Here is an 18,635-nt window from a genome sequence, read left to right as displayed (position 1 = left end):
TGTTTGCACAGAAAAGAATGATAATGACTTCATTTAAATACTCACAGTGCAACGCTACTTCAGCACACTTAACACCTGGCTAAACTGGATTGCAAGTGGTTAGTGAACAAAACAAAATTCCGCAAATCACATAAAAACCACGCACACAAACATTTCTTTAACTGTTTGGCCAGCATAAGAGAAGAAGCATCTAGGAAACAGTTGGACCTCTGGGACAGCAGCTGCTCCTGATCTCTGGCAGGATGACAGAAGAGAGAGGGGAAGAGAGGACAAGAAAGAGAGAGGAAGGAAAGGGACTGGATAGAGGAGAGAGAAGGGAGGTGAGGCGCTGACAGGCTGGCGATGAGCCCCCTGACACAGCCTGTCACCTGAAGATCAATCAGAAAAGCAGAACCTGGGCCAGCTTGCTGCATGCTTAACCGCTGGCAGACTCTCTCACACACACATATGGGTGTGCACACATGCATATTGTTTGTTGTGGCACAGCCAAACAGTGTTTGGAATAATGAGCTCCCGGGAGAAATGCTAAACCCCGATAGGTGGTAAAACAGTAGAGGGTCCGAACAGGTCTGGCACCCAAATCAAACTATTTCAACCTCCAAAGTCATTCTGTGTTTATTTAATTGACAATAAAAAGAGGACAAACAAGGACACAATCTGACAATCTAATATTCATTATGACAAATAAAGGCATTCCCACAGGTTTCAGAGTACAAAAAGAAACTAAAATAAATGTGGCACAAATATAATAAGAAGACAACACGGCACAACAAATTCAAACTAACAAATTAATATTGCGGCATCTGAACATGTATACTGTCCTATATAGTACCTGAAAAATGTAGTAAGTAGAATGGTCAAATTCGCTGTATTATTAAAACAGTACACAAAAAGTACCAGATGACCTTCTACTTCTGAGTACTGATGAGATTCTGGAGAGCTGAGATTTCCACAGCTGTTAACACTAAATTTATTATTAATTTTTACATTTTCATAAAAAACAACTTGTGTATGTACATTATAACACTGTACTTTGTGATTATCTTGGCATTAAATTACAGGAAGTATAGTTATACTAGTTATAATAGTTAATGCTGCAGCATAAGCATTTCTAATACTAATGCTGGGTGCTTTCATGATGCTTCGAAACCTTTGGGAATCACTTATTTCAAGCCTATGATTCGGAGCATGTATATAACTGCCAAAGTAAGGCATTTGTTGTATCATAACTTTTGAAATGTTTAGAAATTTGAATAGTTCATTGTTAGGGGTGATCTCTGTGAACCCATGTCTATATGGGTTTTACCTGATTTCAAATCAGCTTAATACGATCTTAATGACACATTTGTATGATAAAAGGAAGGGTTTTAGCTATTAGTCTCTTATTGCTCTGATTAACTAAGTTCTCCATAAAACAAACAAAAGAAGCAAATTATTAAAATAACACGTATTATAAAGACATTTCATTTAACAGATTACATATGCAATTAAACATATTGTTAAAACAATTTGTAAAAGTTTATCTTTTTTTATGCATGTTTAAGTTTTTAAGCTGAGTTTTCATGGCAGTTATGCCATTCTGAATAGCAGGCATGTTTCAAAAACCTAGAAAGAGTGAATAATTTTGTGAAGTAAATGGTTCAATTGAATTCAAAGTTTTAAAAAGCTTAGTTTCTCCGATCACAATTACAATAGCTGAGGAAGTGACTGTAAAGTTGACATCTTTCTCTTTTTTGACCAACATAACTGAAATCAGTATTTTTTTTCCTCTTTTGTAGTCACATAAACACAATAAATTGATTTTTCTTTTGCTATTGGAACAAATGGGAATGTAAAAATGATATTTGCTTTGTAGTTATAGTTTGTTCACCACTATGAATGAAGAACCCTTAAAATATGAGAAGCATCCAGGGACACATACTGTTCCATGAGGCCACAGGTGAGAATTTGTAAATGGCAGTGAAGCAAAGCAACTGACACTGTACATGGCGAATTGTGTATACCTGGATTGCATAACTAATACATAAGCATAAAACAAAGGTTTCAAAATGGGGTTTTCACACTGATGCCATGTAAGAACCTTTTTGGGTTCCCAAACAATTCAAAGTTCTTTAAAAAAAAATCATTTTTTATAGTGTAAAGAATTTTTTTCCCCCACTATAAAGAACCCTTTTGTGTAATGGAAACGCTTTATAGATTGAATTACTTTTTAAACGGTCGCAAAGTCCTACTTATTCAAAAGAAGTACCTACTCAGAAAGTAAGCGATTTCAGATGAACTTCAGGAACTTAGAGTCCCACCTCAACTATTACGTGACTTAATGTGCTGTACTCAAATTGCCAGCTTGCTGAAACCAAGATTGAGATGTTCGGTTGTGGGTGTTAATTGATTCCTAGTGAGGTGCGGTGTGATTATGTAGAGAGGCTGGTGTTATGATGTTCAGAGTTGCTTGCTGTGAACATCCTTCATGGTGTCAGTGGAAAAGTGCCAAGAGAGAATAAAACAGACTTTCTCTCTGACAAGAGGAGACAGATCTTTCACTCACTGAATCACTCATTCATTCAGCGATTTACTCACTGATGCACAGTATTACTGACTTATTTTGTTTGTTCACTACCACACCTGCTTAATCAATTGAACTGAGCACTGAGGCATAATACAAATGATCATTTCTAATCATCATTTTTCTGCCCAAACATAAGACTTTTTTGCCAATACACCCCATTAGCGGCACAAACTGACTAAGCGTAAAAAAGCAGGCACTTTGGCCGGTTTTGTACACAAAGCTATATTACTTCACAAGATTTCGAATATAGTACACTACTTTTATTTGTTCTTTTTAAAGAACAAAAAGTCGATGCTCATTGTAACTGCATGAAAAGAGCAATCAACAAAGTCTTTTGTGCTGCACAGAGGAAAGAAAGTTATTCGGTTTTGAAATGACATGAAGGTGAAGTAAATGATGATGGAATTTTCATTTTGGGTGAATTACAGTATGCCTTAAAACTTATAAACAGCAAAAAGAAACATTTTAGGCTCTAAGGAGAACTGTATTCTAGACTTGAGTTATAAACTAATGAATAGGATATCGATTTTCTCAATGATAACATCAGTTAAGCGGCATCCTTTTACTCCATGAATTAAGGAGGTAATGAATGGCGATTTAAACTGCCGCAATAAAATCTCTGTGAGTGATTATCTGAACAGCTGAAATGTTCACACAGTGTTTTTGGCAGATATAAGTCATTTTACGCTTGTATTAACTGGCATGTAAATTCATGGCATGAATCAGAGAGAGGGATCCCTGCTGACTGCTAATGATTGTAGTTGTTGACAGTGTTGAGTACATTGTGGAAAGAGCTAGGATTACAATGTGTGAGCCTGTATTTTGTAGTCTTCTCATTGCTTAGACTGGGAGATTGGATTCACACCCTGACATTCACAACAATCAATGCGGGATAACATGTATATATCTTCTAGCCCATGGAATATTGCAATGTGACTTACATCTAGCAAAATTCAGAAGGAATGCAAAAATGATGTTGTATAATGCAATGCCACATCTTCACAGCAGGGGCCAATTGAATAAACAGAGTCACTATCTTAAAACCATAAAGTTTGTAAAGTCACAATGAAACAGAAGTAGCGATAGATATTTTCCAACGTATAATGATGCATATCTGAGATGAAACAGATTTTTTAAAAAGAGAAAAATTGTAGAGTGGGGGATTTCTAACTCTTAAAACAAGTCTAAGCTGTTTTTTTAAGTAATTGGTTTTGGATATTTGTGTCTGAATAAAAATTTACTTTAGTTAGATTCTTTGCAGTTGCTGTCATAAATTTATTATACATATGTGTATATACATGTATATATATATATATGTATATATATATATATATATATATATATATATATATATATATATATATATATATATATATATATATATATATATATATATATATATATATATATATATATATATATATATAATGGCCTCTTAATATTCCAAATAATTTGCAAATATTTTTTATCAATTTAAACATCCATTAAATTTTAAAACATAATGTGTTTAGGAAAGTATATAATGCATTTATTTTTATAAAATATGTATACATTTAGTGATATGCACTTCACTATCACATTTCAGTAATTCATAATTTACACCGCTGGATATTTATTCCTGTTTATTTTAGAGACTGTTGGTTCACGTGCACTCCATTCTGCCATTGGAACTGGAAAAAAGAGTTTTTATCAAATATATAATTTTCAAATTATATATACACATCTCATAATCACATTTTTCTACAAACAGATCATTGCGTCTTGCAACTCAAAATGATAGAGTACCTCGCATAAGCTTTCATTTTTATTTCTCACAAAATTATAGGCCTAAAACACCAGTCTGTCTGCCACAAACATATTACCTTACTGACAGAATAATCTTGTGTACTTGATTGATCTAGTGTCCACAAATGCTTTCATAAATATTGGAAACACTGTTGGCACCTGCCTCAGATCCCAACCTGAACAGGAAACAAAATTGCATTGTGTGCCTTAAATTATTCACAAATTACAAATTAATGACCTCTGATGGCATGAACAAGCTCTGAGGTATAGTAACAGAATGCATAACCACTTATTATATGTCAGCAAACTGAAAAATGCATGTATACCTTTGTGCAAATGAGTGTGTATGTGTGTGTTTGTGGGAACGAGAAAATGAGACAAGGCCGCAGGTTTCAGGGGGAAGGTGATCTGTCTAAGTTGACGGAAATGAGCTGGGTATTATCACTTTGGGTAGCCCTTGGCATGTTCTTATCAATCTCTAGAGGCCAAGCAACTCTCTTGTCACTCACCTGCCCACACCACACTTTTGATACTTCCAAAGTCAGGTGTCATCTCTGTCTCATGCCCGCAACACAAATCGATTGATAAAAAAAAATAACTGACAACAAATTATCGATTAGTTGAGCCTGCACTAGTTACCTGATGTACTGTACAGCATAGCTTATAAACACTGCAAAAATCTGGCAAATTAAATATGTATACACATTATATATATAAATAAATATTAATAATCTATTAATTGAAATAAATATCTAGATTATTTATTTTCAAAATAATCGTACAGGTAATTTGCTAAAAGAAAGGCAACTGTTTTTACGTAGTTTTACAAAGAATACAAAACAGAAGCAGAGAAGTGGCATCCAACTCTGTCCTCTGATGTGTTGACCTCTTCCTCCTTGGATTATTATTGCTATATTTTTTTAGGCACAACAAATCAGGTTTCCGAGTGCAAACTGCATTGTCTAACTTCTATCTTGAGCAAATCACTGGCTTTATGCCATTTCATCCTGATAGATTGCAACTTAAAGCAATAAAGTCTAGGTCTGGCATATGTCTCTTTGTCAAACAAGCCGCTAATCGACAGCAGAACTGTTCTCGGACAGCTTATGTAGCACAAGCTGGTTATTTTACACCTTCCCTACGTTTGTTAAGCCAAAACTAATCTGTTGACAGATGTTCCATGTGAACAGTGGAGAGAAACTGACAGTGATGTTTAGGTGTTACAAAAGGAGGTGGAACACATTAAATTATGCAAATATATCTGGTGGAAATGGCAAAAGAAACGCTAATTATTCTGCTATTGGGTTTCATGTGGAAACAACAGTTGTCAGTTATTAGTTTGTCTACCTCCCACAGTGAGGTGGATATCGCTATACCGGCCATATACTGTTTGAAAACAGTAGCCAACCTGCTCAGGGGTCCCCCAGGGATCGGTGATTGATCCCATGCTGTTATCTCCAAATCTCTTCTCAATGCAGCTAGACCAGCTCCACCTCACCTTTTATCAGAAATAATGGTCTGTCTTGCATGCTGTCCAACACCTGAGATTAAATCACAACTGGACAGAACAGCTCTTTCTCTCACTGTCCCTATGACAGAGACATGAAGCTCTCACTACTAAAGCGCAGACAGACCTTATTTGAGATTAACATTCATCTCTGATACACTCACACCGTGTTGAATGTGCAATTTATGTTTGAGATTTTCACATCTGATATTGTTTATCTAATCAATGTGCATCTGTCTATTTGAAATCAATGTGCATCAATCAGTTTAAATGCCAAATCCTTTTGATGGATTCTGGCAGAATATACAATATGCACAGTGAGTGATAATGCAAAGTAAAGTTTAATTATATATATATATATATATATATATATATATATATATATATATATATATATATATATATATATATATATATATATATATGTATGTATATATATATGTATGTATGTATGTATGTATTAGGGCTGTCCATTTAACGTGTTAATTAGATCAATTAATAATGATGAAGAATAACGCGTTAAAATTATTAATGCATTTAACACACTTGTCCCGCACAATACCTACGTGGACATTTCACACAGCTGACTGATGACAAATATGATGCAGGGCAACAACTCACTACGTGATGAGCCTAGAGAACCTAATTATAATGTCCCTAAAATTCAAGAAATGGGGCAAAATTGCCTCATATTTACATCATATACTGATGTTATACAGCAGTTCAATAAATAAGAAATTAGTATTTTGCCAACGAAAATATAAAGACAAAGCAGAACTGTTCATCTCCGAGCAACACACAGGTGCATTTCATTTCGTTTTGAATGAATTGGGTGAAGCATTAGGCTCGTTGGATTTGAAGCGGCGCTGCACAGATCAACCGGTGTCTGGGATCAAAAGTACCGCAAGAGTGATTCAAAAGCATGCAGACTCGTCTACTCTCTAATCGATTTCGCGGTAGTTTGATGTCATATACACCAATAGGTCTGTTGGTGATGATCCGCTTCAAGTTGACCAAGTCTAATGATTCAATGGACCATTCATAAAGAGAACCATTTACTACACTCCTGATGAACACATCATGAATCCATTTTCCAAACCGTGTTTTTGGCTTTTCCTGAATCACTACGGTACACCTATAACAAGTTTTATATTCAGACTATTTCAGACTGGTACTGGTGGAACTGCTGCAGTGTAGCCCAGAACCTGCATGATTCGTCATAGACATAAACAGAGAGAAATAGCTCCAGTCGCAATGTTCTTCCACAAAAAGCACACAGTTCTTTTTATTAAATGCTAGAGCATCAATAGTTAAAGACTGCAGCTTTAAATAAATAAATAAATAGTTACAATAGTTAAAAATTACATTAATCAATGGATTTGTTTATCATCTTTTTAGCTTTTGTGCTATGAATAATAGTTCATTATAATATTGAATGTGTACATAACAATAAGTTCTAATTCACAGGGGTTAATTCTAGCAGAAAAAAATATCATATAAATAAGTCATAATGTAAAGTAAAGCTTAAAAATAAATAATAATTATAAGATATGTATTCTTTACTATTACTATTACTATTATGTAGTCATTATTGCCAAAGGATTTTATTATTTAACTTAATTTTACACATACATATGTTTTATAAGCCACTTATTTGTGGCTTATAAAACATAACATACATATGTTTTATAAGCCACTTAACACAATAATGCCATAAATAAATGACATTAAATAAATGGATATGAAAATTACCTACATATTTTATATTTTCTTTGTAACTTTTCTACTAAGAATAATAGTTTATTATAACATGGAATGTGTACTGTAAATAACAACCAGCCTAGCAACAACACAAACACTGGAACTAAAATAATTAATATAAAATTATCATTTGCAATCTAACATATTCAGCTATAATTAGGGGTGTAACGGATCGTAGATGATCCATGATCCATATGGACCAGACCCCATAGTTCAGCACGCATGCGATTCGTGGATTTACTGTTAAATTTAACCATCATAGAGTTAAAGTTTATCATTAGCATGTGTTTTGTCTTGCCAATTTAAACAATTTCAAACCATTCAAACAAAAGAGAATACGCACGCTGTTTTCTACCGCTGTCATACATCCGAAGCAAGCACACGCAGAGAGAGAGAAAGCGATTCACACAGACTGATTCCTCTTTCACTCTCTTTGAACGGAAACATACACACAAAGTTATATTAAAATTCCTGTTTTGAAAAGTATTCTGGTAAACACAGTCGTGTGTCAGTATATTAGGTACATGAATTTGGTCTTAAAGAGACAGCAGCCTATAAATACCTGCTTCTGTCTGCTATTTTTAACTTATGCAGTGAAGAGCACTATTGTGTTTTTTTACAATTATTCAATTTCTGCACCTGAATACTACTGTTACTGACTTTATTAGTAACTTTATGTTGTATTCATCCATGCATGTAATTTGTGTAATTGTTCTTGCTTTATTACTGACTTTATTAGTAACTTTATGTTGTATCCATCTACACTTGTAATTTGTGTAATTGTTCTTGTTTTATTACTGACTTTATTAGTTCAGCTAGTAGTGTTTGCTGTGGTATAGAAGCACTTAAAGTAAGCTTTCAGTAATAAATGAAAAGCAAACTTTTTTTGCTGATCCGAAAAATTATCCAATCCGTGACTCAAAATCCGTAATATGATCCAAACCGTGTTTTGCTATCCGTTGCACCACTAGCTATAATGTATCATGTCTACCTCTATTTTCAGTTCTCTCTCATAGCTCTATATCTTCCTTTAACACCTGAGATGCTAGCATTTATAAAAATTTTTATTCAAATTTCTATTTTAGTCTCACCATATAAAGCAGTAATGGCACAAACATATACTGTATGCCTGCATAACATAATGCTTGGTCGTTTAGAAGCAAGTATTTCAGAGAGCTGTGTAATAATCAAAGAAACCTGGCTAAGATGGCAGGCTGAGCACAGGTAATTGATAATTTCAGAGTAACAGAATATAATTTCAGATCCATTTATCTTTATTACAGATCGTCCGAGGCAAGACCGGACATGCAGAGTGAATCAAGCAAACCCTCAATCATTCAAGGTAGGGAGCGGCCACTGGCATCGCTTGCATCTAATGAACTCAATATAGCAGATGCCAGAGATCAGCCACTGCTTCATGTTTTTCACAGCTGAAAAATAAAAGATTGATCTTTAGCACTTTCACTGAAATGAATCCCCCAATTGTGTAATTAGCACAGGCGTAGATAAGGAGGTCTCAAACACTTTACATAATTATAAAACTGGGGAGTTGTAAATCATCTGCTTATTGCCTGAGGGACACTTACGGAATTTTTTCTTTTACTGGGAAAAACGAATGTAGTCCATGCTTATCTGCACATCGGGGTAACGGCAGGAACTTTCAGCGAGTGCTATCAGCTCAATACATTTGTCAACAGGGAGTAATCAAGGCCGCAGAGGAAGTAAGACTGCAATCAAGCTGACAGAAACTAATCAATATGCAACAAGGCTTAAGACAAGTGGCGTAAAGTTAGGGAGAGTTTGCCATCAAACCGAATGACTATTTTTAGCAAATATCTCAATATGGCCATTGGATCTGTGCTGCACATGCTGGAAGCAAATGCATAATGGCCACCAAATAGTATAGTATTGTTTACAAGCTTTCATTGCCTCTTAAATAACATGGCATTAAATGTACAAACTGCAAATATCAGGACAATTTACAGTCTTTCTGATCACGTACTATTACAGTGGTTTTTTCATTACACACTCTATTGACTGCTGAGCTTTACATCCATCCAAACAGAGAAGCAGAAACCATGAGAAGTCCTCAACGCCTGAATAATGATTTGTGTGTATTGACAAGCATGATACGGACGTTGGCTTCCATAAGTCGGTGCAAACGACATTGCTCAGACCTCACGGATCCATGTGTTGTGAACCTGATCACTCTTAATGTGTTCGAGGGTCGTTCCACCATGTCACTGCATTGGAGGAGTGCAAGAGGGTGGAAACTGGATGCAGATGAGTTGATCTGGATATTCATGAGCTACGCTGGTGGAAAATGAGGTGAGCAAAAAGGATGAATGGTTACGGGGAAAAAATTATAATATAACTCATTTTAAAATGTACCTTTTCCAACCAAATTTGAATATAAGGAAATATAATTCGATAAATGAATTTAAATTTAAAGAAATTCATGTACTTTAAAAAAAGAAAAAAATTCTCAATAAAATTTAATGTTGACTTAACAATAACTTGTTTGACAGTTTTAAACAGACAGACAAACAGATACAACAGATAGAGCGATAGAACGATAGATAGATAGATAGATAGATAGATAGATAGATAGATAGAATGCTAGAACAATAGACAGAACAATAGATAGATAGAACGATAGAACGATAGATAGAATGATAGATAGATAGATAGATAGATAGATAGATAGATAGATAGATAGATAGATAGATAGATAGATAGATAGATAGAATGATAAAACAATATAGAACGATAGATAGAACGATAGAACGATAGATAGAATGATAGATAGATAGATAGATAGATAGATAGATAGATAGATAGATAGATAGATAGATAGATAGATAGATAGATAGATAGATAGAATGATAAAACGCTAGATAGATAGATAGATAGATAGATAGATAGATAGATTGATAGATAGATAGATAGACAGAACAATATATAGAACGATAGAGAGAGAAAGAAAGAAAGAATGCTAGAACAATAGAGAGAACAATAGAATAAAACGATATATTGAATTATAGATAGAATGATAAAACGATAGAACGATAAATAGATAGATAGACAGACAGACAGACAGACAGACAGACAGACAGACAGACAGACAGACAGACAGATAGATAGATAGATAGATAGATAGATAGATAGATAGATAGATAGATAGATAGATAGATAGATAGATATGGCAAACAGCATCGAACGATAGATAGAACGATAGATAGATAGATAGATAGATAGATAGATAGATAGATAGATAGATAGATAGATAGATAGATAGATAAGATAAGATAAGATAAGATATAATGAACGATAGACAGGAAAGGGAGCCAACTGTTAAATTTAGAATTTTATATATCGTGTTTCAGCAGGTTCAGCAGACTAATGTAGAGACTTCAAATCAATCCCATGTGAGATTCATTTAAGATTCTGCACTTAAAATGTAGCTGTCTGTGTAGGACAGCAATGCATCACATGCTTATGATCCAGATGATGTGCAACAATATATTCATTACAAACACAGATAATATGGTAATAATACATGAATGAACACATGAACGATCAGCCCGATATCCCCAGCAGTCAGCAGCTGGACCACCCTGCTCATAGAGTGTGTGCCTGTATGCATGACTCTGCTCTGATCCCTGCCTGAAGCGCTGCGGTGATGACATGTCTGACAGGGCGCATCAGGACCGTGTGGCAGGGAAATTAAACACAAAGAACAAAACAAACAAAAGACAGCAAGACAGAGAGAGAGAGAGAGAGAGAGAGAGAGAGTAAGAGAGTGGCAGCTGACGACGGCCATAATATGTGGAGAGGCGGCCCATGCGGAGGCCTGATGAGCATCAGCGCAGATCTCCCATTCACACAACCTTCAAATGACATCAGAGCCCCCCAGCAGCTCATGCGGCTGAGCTGATGTGATTTATTTAATCCAGCTGAGTAGTTTAGAACTAAGGAGAACAAATCCCTTTGATGGAATTCATGACGGAGAGACGTAGGAGTAGAGCAAGAGAGACAGACCAGGCCTGTTTCACACAGCTGCTGAAGCTCTCAGCATTTCTGCTGCGTAACTGTGGCTCTAAAAAAAAGTGAGTTACTATATTAAGGATTTCCTTTGATAACGGCCATAAATTATACAAAATGTTATCAGGAGTTGGCTACTGAGAGTTATTACGAACTACATCATAATGAAATCTAATAATACATGAGGAAGGGGGATCATATTTACATTCGAATGGTTATTAATCTACATAGAATAGAAGCCAAATCCCAAAGTGCAACTACAAGCTTCTTAAATGGTCTGGATTCAGTCAGATTTACTGAATAGAAAGAGCTTTCTGCGTGCCTGTCACAGCACGTGTAAGCGCAAAAGATGTCTTTTTTTCTCAAAGAATGGGTGAGTAGTTTAGACCATTTATTATGCTGCTTCCTAAAAACAGAAACTGATCAAATGTATAATTGGACATAATGAAAAAATTTAAATAAATTGCTCTGGATTAAAACCATCTGCCAAACCACATAAATGTAAACGTTACAAATGTCTAAATTGTCAAATATTGTGTTGATAAAATTAGTTTACAGAGCATTTTCAGTGTATTTACCAGAGTTCAGCACTACACATGGAAAAAATAGTCAGTGCTTATGCTTAATGTTGAAACCTGCTAACATGGCTATCAAAATAAATATGTGCAAACTTACTGTATGATGTGAAACAGGCCTGGTATCAAAGCAAAATGGCCACCACAAACATAAATCTTCTTAAAGGAACAGCTCACTCTTAAAATAATAATAAAAAAATGATAGTTTGCTTGTTGTCACAAACTCAAATGACTTTCTTCTTCACATTCAAAAAATTATATATTGAATATGTTACATTCAATGAAAGTCAAAAACATATAGGAACATTTAAGGTAATGCATGGTCACATGATGTGTGAGAACCAATAAGATTAAGTTGATGTTTTAAGTTCATGTCAATGTTTTGGATCTCATTGGCTTTTATAATATGGACAAAAACAGTTGAAACTTTCTCCAAAATATCTTCTTTTGTGTTCTATAAAAGAAATAAAGTCACTCAGGTCTTGAGTAAAATTTGGGTGAACCGTTCCTTTAAAGAACAGCTCTCTCCAACTACGAAATTACAGATGCTTTAGGAAATCTATTCTGCCCTATGGCATCTCTTTCTCCAAAAATATCAACTAATAGAGCTATATTTATGTCCACTCTCACTAATAGGACAGACGGCAAGGGTTCTCGACACGGTGTATCAAAACAACACAGAGGCGCTGCTCGCGGTGCTCCACGATAAATAGAATGTCTTTTTGGTGATTGCGCGATCACGGCTAATTCAGACGGGGCCATTATCCGAATTGAGCGATTGTTTCTTGATTATTCATGACCTTCTCCTTTACGAGGCCCTTCCCTGCAGCTGGTTTGCTGAATTAATGTTTCAAGGAGCACATGGTCTTTCTCATAAGCCCTTATCAGCTAAATCTGGTAAAGATAGATTTGTAAGAAAGGAATTCATTTGTCCCTTGAGGCCCGTGTGCATCTCCTTGCAATCCATTTAATGATGGCCAAATGACAAGCATAATTGCTCATTAGTCTCTACGGGCCTTCATGCAGGCCACCTAACATGTGCAACAAAAGTGAGTAGGACACATACACAAAAAAACAGCGAGCGAGCTGTGAGAGAAAGAGGCTGTTTCCTGATGGAAAGAGTGGAGGAAGCTAATGCTGCAGAACAGCTGATTAGGCCTCTTTACCAGGTCAGCTGTACATCTCTCCCCTCGGCCCAGGGCTGGACGCAGAGCTGAATTATAGGGGGTAAACAGTGTAGACGGCTTGGGCTGATGGGAGTAGACGGCCTTGGTGAGCTGCCCTGGTCCGGTCTGTCTTTCTTCATTTCCTCTCTATCAGCTCCTGTGAGGAGATCTGACTATGAGGAGACCCCGGCAGGCTTATCACTGACCCTGCATAATTCTCTCTCGCTCTCACACACATACAAAATATATACACACAGCACATAAAAGGCCAGTCAGCACTCTCAGTGGAAAGGACACTCCAAAATGAGGCTGTTTTATGCAGCGGGAGATCACAGCGCATGAATAAATGAAGAATGGCAGATGGTCACACACACACACACACACACACACACACACACACACACACACACACACACACACACACACACACACACACACACACACACACACACACATCCATACACCACCAAACGTTTGTTTTATATTATGCTCAGTACTTTGCATGGACTTTTATTATTTTTAAATTGAGCTAATTGTGTTTTATCGTTTTACCTTAAACTTAACCTTTTCATAAACCATTTTTCTTTTTAGATTCTAATGAAGATATTATTTAGTCCTTTTATTATGCCGATTTCATTACAGGCTGTTGGAAGGTAACGTAAAGTGTACTTTTCTTGTAGGGGCATTTGGTCCCTGCAAACAAAGCAAAACCTGAAGGTGCAGTCACATTTGTGATGAAAATCTAGTCATTTAAATGGGAATCCAAGCAATGCCTTTGCACAAGACTTACACATTTTTTACATTTTTTTTTTTTAAATGCATGTACATTTAAAACATTATACTTTGTATTATATTACCTTTGCATCAAATCACATAAAACCAGTTAACGCTAATTTGAGGTTATTTATAATACAGTGTCTGTGGGAGTGGCTGTAAATCTTATATCGCTCTCTCTTCTGACTGTTGTTGTTAGTCTCTCTATGTTTTTCTCTGTCCTTTTTTGAAAGTTTTGAATACACTCTCGTGGTGTTTTTCTTTTGCTATTTGAGCAAATGGGAATGCAAAAAACTTATTTGTGGTAGTTTCACATTCACTGCTATAGAGGTTTACCCAAATACTTAATATGCTACTAAGAAACCCAGAAATGTGAAAAAGGTCAATTGGGAATTTTTGCATAAGGGCAAAATATTACCTTACGCAGATTTTGTAAGGGTTTGGAAGTTGATCACGTGATACCACACTGACCGACAGAAAAATGATTGGTTAAGCTACACTACCGACAACAGGAAATGGACCTTATTTGCTCATAAAAATCTCCTTCATTAAAAAAAGACAGATTTGATCTTTTTTGTATATCAAAAATCATTGTGTAGCCCGATTCCTGAAATGAATAACTCTGAATAACTATGAAATGAATCTTTTTTAGCACATACAGCAAATTTATATGCTAAGCAAATACATACACTAATAATTCTTATAAACTGGTTCCTTGCATGAATCCAAAACATAAAACTACATGTGGCTCAAATCACAAAACAAATAACCATATTGAATAGTTCAAAAAGATAAGTTACTGGTTTAAATCAGTCTAAAACCCCTGTTTAATTTACAGCTTTAGCAGAGAGAGAGAGTTTCTTTCATATATCTGCAAAATGAATATTTGATCAAAAACACACCCAAATGCATTAGAATCAAGAGCTTGTGAATTATAATCAAACTGAATAGGGAATTCTGTATCAACCTGACCCACATGTAATACATGTACACATAATATATTATACATATCCAATCTTTTTTTACCCCTCATCTCAAAAAATATCTGCATCCACATGAAACCGGCACAAAATTAAGTAGTATACATGGCAGACCATGTGGCTTTGTAATTCTGCCACAAAGATACACTAAAATGGAGAAGAAGACTTGGACTTTGCGCATAAACCTTTGCGCGCGGTAAACGAAGGTGGAACAATACATTAATTAATCAGTGTTAATGTTAGTTAATAAAAGGACAATCGTTCAGTGTTTGTTCATGTTTTTGTTGCTGTTACGTGATGTAGCGGTGTCTGACTAGGGGCGAGACATGGGCTGATGACGTCATTGTTTCAGACGAAAATTCAAAGGGTGGCATTTTCAGATTTATCTACTCTGGGACCCAGTTTCAAAAAATATTGGTTTCATTCTCCCAAAACACTGGATCCATGTGGACGAAATGCCTATACGATACAAAATTTATGCGTATACAGCTAAACGCGTCTCCGTGTGGACGGGGCCTAAGGTGTGAAACCGATATTTTTTGAAACCGGGTCCCAGAGTGGATAAATCTGAAAACGCCACCCTTACGTTTTCGTGTGGACAGCGAATCCATATATTTTCTGAAACGATGACATCATCAGCCCACGTCTTGCCCCTAGTCAGACACCGCTACATCACATAACAGCAACCAAAACATGAACAAACACTCTTTTTATTAACTAACATTAACACAGATTAATTTGTATACTACACGCAAGGTTTATGCGCATAGTCCAAGTCTTCTTCTCCATTTTTAGTGTATCTCTGTGACAGAATTACAGCACCACATACTGGTCTGGCATGTATACTGCATGGTTTTGTGTCGGTTTCGTGTGGACACAGATATTTCTTGAGATGAGGGGGAAAAAAAAGATTGGAAAGGGAAAGCTCTGGCTTCATGTGGACGTAGCCTAAGATAACAAACATCTTGGTAAATACCCCAAAACAAGGTTTAATGTCAGTGGTAAGCAACCTATCAGTTTGGTGACAAGATGCATGCGACTTTTCTTTCTGTCCCATACCAGCAACTTGAAATGATTAAAAAACAAATTACACAGGCGAGTGGCATGGCAGCCCATTCATCAGTGTCATGTGAGGCTGGGCCTCGTGGGGCTGCTGAGGAGACTTTTAAAGTGGCCAGTAATGACAAAACCCCTCCATCCTCCATAGAAATACAGCTGCTAGGTGATGCTGACCAGATCTTTATTCAGTCTACTTATGCAAAGGCACCCAAAGATGGTCTTGTTAATTTTCTTCCTGTCTCTTTCTACTGTCTGGTCTCGGGTCCCTCCTGAGCCTGGCTCACAGCCGGTTACCTTGTGTCCCCTGCTTTACCTCTGAACACCCGCCAATGTTTGCTCTCCGTGAGTATGACTTCAATAGCCTTTTTAACAATGACTCCTGCTGTTTACAAACCGTGAAGAAACCTTCCCTTTCTGCACTTATCTTTGAGAAAAAAAGTCACCTCTGTAATTCCTTCCTGCTGGTTAATGCTCCAAAATTTAAACGGTGGAACAAATACTAGAAAGAGAAACTGTTCTTGTTAATTACTGTCCAAGACATCAATGTTTGAAAGAGCTATAAACAGAATTGTGATTTAACAGTATGGCCCGTTCTCAAAAAACCTGGCCCAAAAAGATAGTGTGTTTGCATTTTATACGCTTAAACAAGCCACATCCCTTTTGTTGTTTTGCTGTATTTTATGCAACTCACAATACTACATCATTTTTCTCCGTAACTCAAAGTTAAAGCTGCAGTAAGCAACTTCTATTTTTGAATGACATGCAAAAATATCCCTACTACCTGTCAGGTAGCACAGAAATTGGTTTCTGTGACAGCATTAGACTTTATAAACGGCTCTGTAAAAGAGGAAAAATAACTGAGGCTTGCAAGCATCAGCCAATCAGAAAACTTGACGGCAGATTTCTGCCAATGGTGTATGTTTGTGCAGTTATATGTTTGGGGTTATTTGTTGAATAATGAAAGAAAGAGGAATGTTTAGGTAATTATCACTTACAACAGCTTTAACGTGACAGGTAGAAGAGCACTTTTTATGTAGGCTACATGACATGCTCTTGTTTTTAATAAAAGCTAGATGGAGCGTAACATAAGCAGTCGCCAGATGTAAAGGAATTTTTAAAGGAACAGTTCTCCCTTTCTGTCATTATTTATTCACCTTCATGTCAATCTAAAACTGTAGAAGTTCTTTCTCCTGCAGAACACACACAAAAAGATATTTTGGAGATTGTTTCAATCATTTTTGTCCATGCAGTTAAAGCTAATAGGGTCCAAAACAACACTGTTCCCTGTGGACTTTCATTATACAGACAAAAAAATATATTTTTTCTTCTTTTGGGTTATGAAAGCCAGCCATACAGATTTGTAATGACGTGAGGGTTAGTAAATGATGAAGGAATTGTCATTTTTGGATGAACAATTCCTTTAACCTGACATGCATCTCAGAAACACGGCACTCATGGTACAAAGTGCTAACAGCAAGATGCATCACAGCTGTCAGAACAAAAACAAAACATCTGTTTAGAGCAGTGTTTTCCAATCCTGGTCCTGGAGAAAATTTTTGGTGTCTCTTATCTGACACATATATTTGAGGTCTTGGAGTCTTCAGTTATGAGCTGATGAGTTGAATCAGGTGTGTTTGAATAGAGAGACATCTAAAATATGCAGTGTTGGAGGTTCTCCAGGACCAGGATTGGGAACCACTGGTTTAGAGTATGTCTACCTTAAAAAAAAAAACAAGAATGTAGCCAGTGCTAATGACCCCAATGTCTTATGTTATTACACTCTGTCAAAAAAAGGCTATACTTGAAGTACAGGATTGTAAGTCCAGAGCATAAAAAATTACATATATAATAAAAATAAAAATGCCTATATAATTGTCTCTTTTATAATTCTTGTTAAGGTAGAAAAAACCCAAGAATAAAATTTCTTTCTTTGTAATGCTTGTGGTTAATATGCAATTAATCTAAACCTGGGGTTCATAATGTCTTCTTCAAAAGGAAGTCTATAATTATACCCATGAACCAAGTTTGAGGGACCTTCATCAATTTTTCTCATCACATGCTCTACTCTGGATCGGCAACACATGTGATGAGGGCACGCCATCTGTGCCATGTGTTTCAACAGATGTGTCAAGAACGCGTCGATGCATTTGTGAAAAACAATGTTTTCTGAGAACTTTTGCAGAAATGTCAGATATGCCAATGTGAACTTTCTGATCTGCAGAGATTGTTCAATAAAAGCATCTCTCAGGCACGCTGGTCTCTAAGGAACACCTCTTCCATTTAAATGCAGTATAAAGGCCGAATCCCTGCGTGACAGTCAAACACAGATGAAAACGTTCTTCACTCGGCAAAGCGTTATTGCTTGCACAAATCACAAAGCAACAATCCCTTTACTGCTCACCTGTACGGCAGTCACCA

General features: G+C 36.1%; 1 protein-coding gene across 1 annotated transcript in view; it reads right to left on the bottom strand.

The window, feature by feature from the left end:
• The window catches only part of LOC109103545 (glutamate receptor ionotropic, kainate 4-like), a 329,617-nt gene that overhangs the window by 62,488 nt on the left and 248,494 nt on the right, over positions 1-18,635 (bottom strand). Inside the window, exons 9-10 of the mRNA XM_042740067.1 lie at positions 13,419-13,577; positions 13,251-13,269 (exon numbers count right to left, since the gene is read on the bottom strand). Coding sequence (XP_042596001.1) covers positions 13,251-13,269; positions 13,419-13,577 — 178 coding nt within the window. The remainder of the gene's footprint in view (positions 1-13,250; positions 13,270-13,418; positions 13,578-18,635) is intronic.

This window comes from Cyprinus carpio, chromosome B15, assembly GCF_018340385.1.
Source record: "Cyprinus carpio isolate SPL01 chromosome B15, ASM1834038v1, whole genome shotgun sequence".
NCBI classification, from domain to species: domain Eukaryota; kingdom Metazoa; phylum Chordata; class Actinopteri; order Cypriniformes; family Cyprinidae; genus Cyprinus; species Cyprinus carpio.
Note: the sequence above shows the minus strand (reverse complement) of the source record. Positions and strands in the feature narration are given on the sequence as shown.